General features: G+C 43.1%; 1 protein-coding gene across 1 annotated transcript; it reads right to left on the reverse strand.

Moving 5' to 3' along the window:
- Positions 1-8,776: 8,776 nt before the first annotated feature.
- On the reverse strand, positions 8,777-10,542 carry LOC125530527. The gene is made up of 4 exons (XM_048694909.1): positions 10,483-10,542; positions 10,031-10,319; positions 9,713-9,927; positions 8,777-9,079 (listed from the first exon to the last, which is right to left on the reverse strand). The coding sequence occupies exons 1-4, from the start codon at positions 10,540-10,542 to the stop codon at positions 8,777-8,779; spliced, it is 867 nt and encodes a 288-aa protein (XP_048550866.1).
- Between the last annotated feature and the right edge of the window lie 136 nt (positions 10,543-10,678).

Below are 10,678 nucleotides of genomic sequence, written 5' to 3' on the forward strand. Positions count from 1 at the left end.
CAGCCGTTGAGCAAGGAGCCAAGGCCGGCGATTTCTCCTGTGAGGGACAGACTCTCGAGCATAGGGAACACGCTGTTCGCCGGCAGCGTGATGGGGATGACATGCTTGTGTGGGGAGGTGATGCTGAGCGCACGCAGACGGGGGCAGCGGTTGAGCAGCGCGCCAAGGTTGAAGATGTAGCACGAGAGGGAAAGCCTCTCAAGCGAGGTGAACTCGTGATCGGGGGTCAACGATGGCACGATACGGACACGTCTGAAACTATAGATGCCCAGCTCGATGGAGGTGGTGCAGTCAAAACAGGGCAGCTTGATGTCGGCCGACTCTCCCATGTTCATTAGACAGGTGAAGACTAGCTCCCTCGGCGAGAGACGTGCGGCGGCGCGCAGCAACGAGCTGGCGAATTTGGCGGTGTAGTGTTCCGTTGGAAGGCAGATGTTCAGGGTAGACATTGCCGGTGTCGAAGCAGCGAAGCGGGCGAGCGCAGCTGTGATCATGGCGGGCTTCTCGAGGCCGCGGAAGGTGAGATCGGCGAGGCCGGTCCAGAGGCCGCGCCATCGGCGAGAGAGGAGGCCGGTCTGCACGGCGGTCCGGACGCAGCGTAGGCGTGCGAGGATCAATAGAAGTATCTCGTCCGGGAGGGCGCTGATGAGATCCATGCACCGTTGCTGCGGCAGCGGCGTCGAGTGTTGGAGATCATGCCCCGATCGCAATTCCATCGGGAGTTAGGAACATAATAAACACATCGACACCCAGGTTTTATGGCGTCACCCAGCCCAGCCCAAGAGAGCCCAACTATGTCTAGCCCGTTGTGAACTCGTGATAGAATAGGATGTTTTTTTTTGCAAGGTTGATAGAATAGAATATGAACTTTTTTCGTTCCGTGAAACAGGGAGCACATCTACAATCTACGACTATAAAAAGGCTGTCTGCTACGAGTACGAGGTCAAAGCAAAACAAAGTAATGCTTAGAAAAATAGTTCGTTTACACGCAGAACATCCTCGCACAATTGGACCCAGAACCATATAAATTTTAGACTTTTTAGAATAGCAATTCGCTTGTGATAGCAACGAGTGTAATAGCTTATGGAAAGCTCGAAGTAATGTTTGTTTTGAGAATATATTTTTCTTTATGATCCAGCAAAGTGTATCTGACTAGTTGGTGACCGAGATTATCCTGGGGATTGATGGATGAATGGAGTAACGTTGAGCTTGTTGGTGCTGCTGGTCGGTCTACATGTTCAAAATTCATGTAGAGTCATGTTTGTCTTGGATTGATGGACGGTTTGTTCACGTTTTATCCTCGTTTTGGTTTGTCCGTGATGCATGTTGTTCTGGCTAGATTGTCTGCAAAGTGAGGCTTTTATGGGGATGATTCGGGTGTGAAATATTTTGCTGGAACAGTGTCGGATGTGGTCCTGTACTTGGTGTTTCATCAATCTCATTGAGAAAATGAAATTGGGGAGGGGGGCACATAATTCGGAAAAGAAAATCATGCACAACCCGGGAATCTACATGCTGATGAATTTTGATGCATTTTTTGAGGTAGCGTATACAGCTGGGGTAAGCCAAAGTGCATGCCAAGCAATACAAATGCCACCCGTAGAAAAAAGAATCGGAATACCATGTTCTACATTAACAAAACTCTGACAAGATCTAGAGCTATGCAAGTCTCAGCTTTTATAGGTAACGTGTGCAACTATATAAGTCACTGTGATACTGCATCTCTTTAGATTTGACAATACCACATACGGACAACGATTCATAGCTACATCTCCCTTACAGGAAACATCCTTGTTGCATGAAGGAGCATGCTTTAACCAGATGCTCGCGGAACAAGTTCACCAGTGCTGTTATAAACATAGCAATTCATGGAACGGTGTGCCAAGAAAATGTTGTAGATTTTCATGGGGCAACCTCTAAACTCGTGTACCAGTGTCAAAGTCACTCTCTTAAGCATTGGTGCGCTTCTCAGTATAAGCCTTAAGAAATCATGCTCGTGATCCTCTGCATCGAAGCCTGTGATTTCCAACTCTTCAGGACATGTCAAGGAGATACTCTGGCTTCTCCAATTATTTGGCTCATCACAACGACAATTTTCTTGGCAAGTTTGTCTCACCTAAAGCGAATCATGAGTATTACAATGCATTATTTATCTATGCCGATGAGTACTTACAGAAGTTTGATATGTACTATGTACGTATAAACAATATACGTAAGCATGGTGAACACAATTACCTTGGGGCACAGCCATTGAATGACCTTTAGCATTTTTGTAGAGGAGTGGATCCGATTTATTTGAAGTAGATGCATCACAAGTGCTCCATAGACGTGGCCAGACGATATAAATATAGCTCCAACACAGGGAAGATGATGACCGGAAGTTTCTGTATTTCTTGTGCAAAGTTCAGCGCTGTGCGCCCAAATGATTCTGGGAACAATACAATTTGATTGTCAGTAATATCGTACATAGAATTTTTGCTCGTAAATCGAGTACATTGAGAAGGACAGACAGGAGACGTACAGGAGTAGAAGATATGCGCAAGCGTAGGACATGAAAGCGCGAGAGCTTCTGAACCGGCGAACATGTGTCATTTCCGGTGTCTATATATCTCTCTGTCGTCTCTATGGCTAGGCTCTCGAGCGACCAAAAACCAACCGAAAAAGCCAACCTTGGATAAGAACACTTCCATGATACCTCCTCCGCCATTGGTGTCGTGACGGACACACCTATGTTGTTCCAGTTCCAACTGGCATGGAGATTCAGCTGTAGTTTCTTAAGCACTGGTGTTACGACGTCAATGGTCAATGTTGTAGCATGCCGTGTCATGATCGCTAGATATATCAAGCTCCTGCAGTGTGGCTGAGTGAACCATGATGTCGGGCGTTGATCCGATCACCTTTAACACGCGCAGGTGTGGGCAGCGGTTGAGCAAGATGCCAAGGTGAACCATGGTGCCTGCGAGGGACAGCTCCTCGAGTGCGGAGAACGCGCCGGCGTAGCATTCCTCGGGCGGCATGATGCGGTGGGAATGCATGTCCAGCTCGATCGATGTGGCGCAGTGAAAGTAAGGCAGCACAACGGTTTCTCCGCCTCCATTATAACACCCCTGGATGGTGAAGACCAGCTCCTGCGGCGAGAGCCGCACGGCGGCACGGAGCAACGAGCTCATGTGGGCGGCATGCCTTGCTGAAAGGCGATGTCGACGATGGACACCGGCGGCGAAGAAGTGAAACGGGTGAGTGTAGCATTGAAGAGTGTGACTGCAGCTTCGATTCCGGAGGGTTCGAGGTCGCGTAAGGTGAGATCTGTGAGACCGGTCCAGAGGCCACGCCACCGGCGGGAGAGGACGCTGGTTTGCGCGGCGGCACGGACGCTGCGTAGACGCACGAGGACCAGGAGAAGCATCTCATCTTCTTACACCACTTCTTCAAAGAACCTGCCAAGTTTACGTGTTAATCAATTTTGCCGAGGTTGTTGTAGTTGATCCATGCATACTATGAGTTGGTTCTTGCCATGGTTAGCTACTTGAACATGTCTTCTTGCTGAGTGTGTGCTTAGTTTGTCATGCAATGCCTTGTGGTGAGTGCATCGAGCTCGCAAACATGCCTACGTAACTCTGTTTTTGACATGTCCAGTTTTCTGCTAAGTCTGAATCTGTTAACGAAACTGGGGTAGCAGTTTCAGTAATCTTTCTACTAGCCGCAAATGAAGCCAAAGAAAGACAGTCTGTGAGGAAGGTCGGCTGGCTGATGTTGAGACATTTAGCTACTTTTGCAGCCAAGAGAAGAGCAAACGCTTCAGCCTGCAGAGGAGTACTTGTAATTGAGGTGGAAGCTTGAATCTGCACGCTGACTTCCTTCTGATCGTGCGGCAAAGAAATGTAGATACCAACTCCAGTGGCTGCTGTTCCCTGCAATAAACCTGGAATTTTTTTGCACTTAAAAGATGCATCAGTATATACTTTCGGTCCCGTGATAAGAAGATCTGATTTAAGCGTTTGTCCCTGCAAGGGAAGTTGATTAGTATGGGTTAAGATACAACTGGAGTTTTGAGGCTGATGGTGTGAAGAACTGTTAAGCAGATCACAGAAATCATTAGATAGAGAAGTAGCAGCAATATTAACTTGGTGAGGGGTAGCTTTCTTTCTATTAAAAAGATAATCATTCCTCGCTTTCCAAAGACACCACATAAAATTTAGAATGTTGACAACAGAAGCATGCGGATGGTTCATATTAAGTAAAGCAAGAATAATACTATGGATATTAGTATAGATCTGAACTAAAGCATCTGTTCTGATGAACCAGGGATGAGAAAACCAAGCAGCTCTAGCGAAGTCACAAAGAAAAAACATGTGAACCTCATCCTCTTGCTGACCACATCTGCAACAATATTGAGAAATATGTACGGAAAAGCGCCCAACCCTTAAACCTGTGGGAAGAGCTTTCCGAAGGAGTCTCCAAGCGAAAGTTTGAACTCTGGGGATCATCAACTTTTGCTTCCAAATCAACTTGAGAAGATTTTTCATCTGCAAAGAAACTTGGGAAGGAGTATTTCTTGGATTGGCATGAATATCCTGCAAACACAATTTATAAGTGGACTTGGAAGAACAAGTACCATTAGGAGTTAGATCCCAACATAATATATCCGGGCAATCTTGGTGAATAATGTCAGTTTGAACGATAACAGAGGCTAGAGGCTGTTGAAAGAGAGAGTTAATGAGGTCATTGTTCCAGACTTTCTGACCCGGTATCCAAAGGTCCTTAACAAGAGAAGGATATATGTATCCTGAAGGCTGAATAATAAGATTGTCATGAACAGAAGCCCAAAGGGAACACCAAGGGGTACTCCAAAGAGAGATATTCCCTTGCGTGAGTTGGTAAAAAGAGTGATCTTTCAGTTTAGGCAACATTTTTAAAATGGATGACCAGAAAGCAGATTTTGGAGTAGTAGAAATAGCAGTCCAAATAGAGGCATCATGGAAGTATTTAGATTTGAGCACAAGATGAAGGTGGGAGGAAGGGTCTTTAGCAAGCCTCCAAGCAGCTGCAAGAAGTAAGCCCTCATTAATTGCTTGCAAGTTCCTAATGCCAAGACCACCTTCCTGTTTGGAATTGCAAATGTCCTTCCAAGCCCTAAGACAAAGGCTCTTGTTAGAATTATTCTCTCTGATTCCTGTCCACCAAAAGTTCCTTATAATAGCAGTGAGTTTGGCTATAAACTTCTTGGTAAAAAAAATATTAGACATGTAGTACACAGGAATAGCAGAGAACACAGACCTAATGAGCTCAAGCCTAGAAGCATGAGAGAGCATATTAGCTTTGTAAGCAGGCAATTTATTTAGAAAGTTATCAATAACAAAGTTGTAAGCAGCAGTTCTATTTTTAGCAGGAAGAATAAGCGGATGACCAAATGAAATTGTTATCCATGATAGAAACATGAAAAACTTGCTTAATCTCTTGAATAGTGGTTTGACTAACATGAGTACTAAAAAGAATAGCAGTTTGGCCCAATTTGGTGTTTGACCTGAAATATAACAAAAGTGATGGATGAGTTGAGCCATAGAATTTGCTTCCTGCATAGTGGCTTGACCACAAACCAACAGATCATCTGCAAACAACAGAGAATGAATAGAAGGGCAATCTGGACCAAGTGAAATACCCTGGAGATGATGAGCAGCTAGAGCTTCATTAAGAGCAACAGATAATTCATTGATAGCAATAACAAACAAATAAGGCGACATGGGACAGCCTTGACGAATACCTCTGAAACTTTTAAATTTATGAGAAGGCTGCCCATTAATAAGCACAGAGAAAGTAGGAGAAGAAATGCAAGCATGAATCAAATTAATGAAATGACCATGCAGACCTTTACGTGCAAGAGCAGACACAATGAAACTCCATTCAAGACGATCAAAAACTTTAGCAAGATCTATCTTGAGCATGAAAGCATGATGATTCCACGATTTTAAAGCGAAGGAGTGAGTAATCTCTTGAGCAATAATGATGTTATCGCTAATTCTTCTACCCTCAATAAAGGCTTGTTGTGCCGGATCAATATAGTCCGGAAGATGAGGCTTAATCCTATTAGCCAATGATTTCGCAATGATTTTGTAGACAACATTACAAAGGCTAATGGGACGATAATCCATAGGAACTTGAGGAACTAACTTTTTTGGAATGAGAGCAATATTAGTGTCATTGATATGAGGAGGTAAAATACCAGTTTTATAAAAGGTAGTCACAAGTTGAGTAACTTCCTCGCCAATCCAATCCCATGCTGCCAGATAAAATTCAACATTAAATCCATCCGGACCCGGAGAAGCATTCAACTTCATATCTTGGACTATCAGGAAAGTTTTAGCTGATTTCTTCTGCTACTCTTCAGACCTTCAATCTAGAGTGTTCCATATTTCCAGGGAAATTAATAGAATTGCTCACAACGTCGCTCATCAGGTTCTTACATCAAATGTAGAACCTGACATATGTTGTTTTGCTTCGGCTCACAGGAACATGGCTTGCCCTGTAGTTTCTCTCCTCTCTAATTTCGAGTTTGAGGGCTTTGTAATTCATGCTGTACGTTGCTATTGAGCTGAGCTGAATGGAAAGTTTGGCGCTTCGTGCGCCTTTTGTTGTTCAAAAAAAAAAATCACGATTCCATCGGAACTACAATCGTGAACCCGTGCAAAACGCAGCAGCTCAGCCGTCCCGTAGCGTCACGCAGCCCAGCTCATTATAGCCCAACTCGAAACACCTATCTTTTCTTTCATCCCTAGACTAGACATAGAAAACGTATCCCTCACCCAAAAAAAACCTCTTTCTTTTGCAGAATCAACTTCACCCATCTAACTTCATCTCAAACAAATACCTCAGAAAAAAAAGGTTCACCTAAGAAAACTAGCCTCATAGTTTCCGTTATTTTTCTCATGTAAAAATTTGGGTTTCGTTTTTTTTCCAACAAGATATAGATTTTGATTTTCATTGTGTGTTATATAAATATTCGACCATTCTTAATATAGATTTATTTTAAGAAAACTAAATTTACACTTTAGTTTCAAGAAAGAGGAAACACTTCTCGGACTTTTTCGAATTAAAAAGAAATCCAACTTGTGTGACACAAGGTAAAAGGAAAAAAACGTAATGAAGAAAATTAGAACATACACTCACCAAATTTGGAAAACTATAATCCTGGTTCTCAATTATTCTATAGACAATGTTTGGTCCCTCGGTTTTAATATAAAAATTTCTAAGCCCCACATGTGTCAAAACCGTTTAGATCGGATTAAAACAAAAAACAAGTCAGGAAAAAATATATTAAAGATTCCAGGAATCTTGGGAATGAAAAAAAAAATCACGACTATTTGAGGAACATTGAATTTGGTAAATTTACCAAAGGTTAACATAATAAATGTAACAATTTCCTGTTTTTCTAAAATTTCTCCATTTTCCTTAAAAAAAATTCATTTTTTCAAAAGGTTGCCACATGTCCCGGCCCCATCATTAAAAATAACAGAATGAGGAAAATGATTGACCATATATACCCAAGTAGTTGATCCTTGTTACTTCTATCTCGATTTGCACACATTTCACCTCATCAAAGACCGATTACAACATGCATTGAAAAGATTTTCCATTATTAGTTGACCACCACTATTCTAAATATCTTAACATGCACACATTCATGAACCAACCTGTGGTTGGATGGTTAGGAGGACAGTAGTATCCCCTGCCCATCAGACTTCAAGTTCCAGACATGACATTGGTGCTCGCATTTTCCTGAATTTATTTCAGGCTTCCGGCGATGTGCGTTCAATGGCAGGAGACGTTCTCGTCGACTACGAATGCGTCCGTGCGACTTTGTCAATATCAAGATTATGTTCCGGCTCAGTTTCTTACAGGTGCTCATAGAGATAGGGTGTGCATCCATGTGTTCATAGGGATGGGTATATGCATGTTTGTATGAGCGTCTACGTCTATACCAAGTTAAAAAAATGCATACATTCCACCTCATTAAGTAAATACCACAACATGAAAAATGTTTTCCATTACATTATCTTACGTATATTCAATATTGTTTTTAACCATACAATAGATAGAATATGTATTTCTAGTTATAGTTCATACGTTATTAATCCACCCGGAGCAAAAGATCAATTTTCTCTTCTTCCTCCACAATTTCTTACATAATCATCCTTTGGAACCATTGGGTGCGCCATGCTCCCTGGGTCTCAATCCCAAGTGTTGTGGTATCTTCACCTTCACACACGCGTCGGTGAAAAGCTTAAATAGTGGAAAATGGATAGAACAGTTGTTGTTGGCTAATGTTAAAAGAGTGTGGCGAACGTCTGGCACCTACCTACCATGAGCAATGGCTTTCAAGGGCGTGGTTTCAGTGAGGAGAGCATGTCCATGAGCTAAGCAAGAATCTGAACATGCTAGTTGTGTGTGACTATGAGGACATCCTGTTGCACTCATCTTTTTAGGTGTATACAGAAGGTCGCTCAAGAGCGTGCCAACAAATAAAAAAATGGAAAGGAATACTTTGTTCGAAACTAAGAATGAAAGGAGCTGAACAGAACTATATAATTATCAGCTTTTGTAGGTAACATATTCCAAGTCATTGCATCAGTATTGGTTCTGATAGTGCCCATGCAAGGATAAAGATTACATAGTTGCATATTTTTCACTTAATAGATACAAAATATGAGATTAGGATAACAAAATATAGTGTTGTATCCCCGTCACTCAAACAATCTTGTTGCATTATGGAGCATGCTAGCTAATCAGATGGTGGCGGAACCAGTTCAGCGGAGCTGAAATAGACATAGCCCTTCACAGGAGGATACGCCAAGAAAGTGCTGTAGATTTTCTTGGTGCAACCTTGAAAGTTAGGTACCAATTTCAGATCCACTCTGTTAAGCATTGGTGAAGATCTGAATATCAGTTCTAAGAAATCATGTTCATGATCTTCTCCAGTGAAGCCGTCGATTTGTGCTTCTTCAAGACGGGTCAACGAGATACTTTGGCATCTCCAATTCTTTGGCTCGTCACAAGGACAATTTTCTGGGCATGTTTGTTTCTCCTGAAGAAAATGAAGAGTATTAACATGCATTTTCTTTATGCCCCAGAGTTGAGACATTATCTCAAGGCTACCTTGTCCTGGATTTTCTATGCGTTTTCGCCCGTCCCAAATTACTTGTCTTGGATTTGTTTCAATACGGATGTATCTAAAACTAAAACTATATCGATGCAAAAAAGAAAAACCATATGTACTATGTATGCCTCTGTCAAAAAGGAAAAAAGAACTTGCAACGTAATGTCTAGGCATATCCCAAGAAAAAGAAGAAAAACCATGTAATTTGTAATGTGTATGTCTATGAGAAAACAAAAAAACATCTAGGGTGTAATGTGCACACCTCCCGAAAGAAAAAGAAAAACAAGTATACTGCATAATGTGTACACCTCCTACAAGAAAAGAAAGAACATGTACTGTATAATGTGTGTGCCTCCCACGAGAGAAAGAGAGAGAGAGAGAGAAACAGAACATGTACAACCTCTGTCCCAAATTACATGTCTTAGATTTGTCTATACAAAGACAAATCTAAGACAAGTAATTTGGGACGCAGAGAGTACCATATAATGTGTATGTCTCCAACAAGAAAACCCCATGTGCATACCATGTTTGCAAGATGTAGAAGCAGGGGAGGAGAATTACCGAGTTCCAAGGAGCTATGTCGATTATTAGCCGTGTCGCAGCGGCACAAATCTGACGCACCCCAAGGAGACGCCACACAAGCGCTCCGAAAACATGCCCACCCGTATCAATATATAGCTCCAACACAGACAAGTTGGAAACTGGAAGGTTCTCTATCTCTTGTGAAAAATCCACCTCTTGTGCAAGGTCCAGGTAATCATACAATTGATCCCGCAAAACAAAAGAATGTGGCAGGCTATGATGCATATAAAACGAATAAAACCATGAAGGGGTATAAATTCAGTACATTGGGTAAGACAGATAAGAGACATACAATGACAGATATATCCAAAGAGAGGACATGAACAGAAGGGACGTCTGTAAAGCTGTCTGCTGGCCCTAAGTCCATGCTCGCGAGATGCCAAAAACCAAACAGAAGACTTGTCTCTGAAAAATAGCGCTTCCACACGACCTTCTCCACGATTGGCGCTGAGATGGACACTCTGAGGTCTGTGTGGCCGTCAATTCTCAATTCCAACTGCTTAAGGTTAGGTGTCACGATATCGATGCTACTGATCCGTACGAGGTGGCTACCGACATCAATTGTCTGCAGCGATACGGAGTGGACCTTGATGTCGGATGTAGGTGCGACCACTACCGGACTCGCGGGCTATGCCTACGGCCACGGGCCGTCGGCATAGGCCCCTAGGCCGTCGGCATAGATCTATGCCTACGATTGCCGTCGGCATAGGCCCGTCGGCGTAGATATCGTCAGCGTAGTCTTGTCAGACCGTCGGCATAGTATAGCCGTCGGCATAGGGGCCTATGCCGACGGCCTCAGCCGTCGGCATAGTATAGTCGTCGGCAGTGTTTTTCGTCTGACGGCAACGGACAAAAGCGCTGACGAATCACGCAATGCCACGTCGCAGGGCTATGCCTACAGCAAAGCCGTAGGCATAGATGAATCTATGCCGACGGCTTTGCCGT

This window comes from Triticum urartu, unplaced genomic scaffold (assembly GCF_003073215.2).
Source record: "Triticum urartu cultivar G1812 unplaced genomic scaffold, Tu2.1 TuUngrouped_contig_6380, whole genome shotgun sequence".
Lineage (NCBI taxonomy): Eukaryota > Viridiplantae > Streptophyta > Magnoliopsida > Poales > Poaceae > Triticum > Triticum urartu.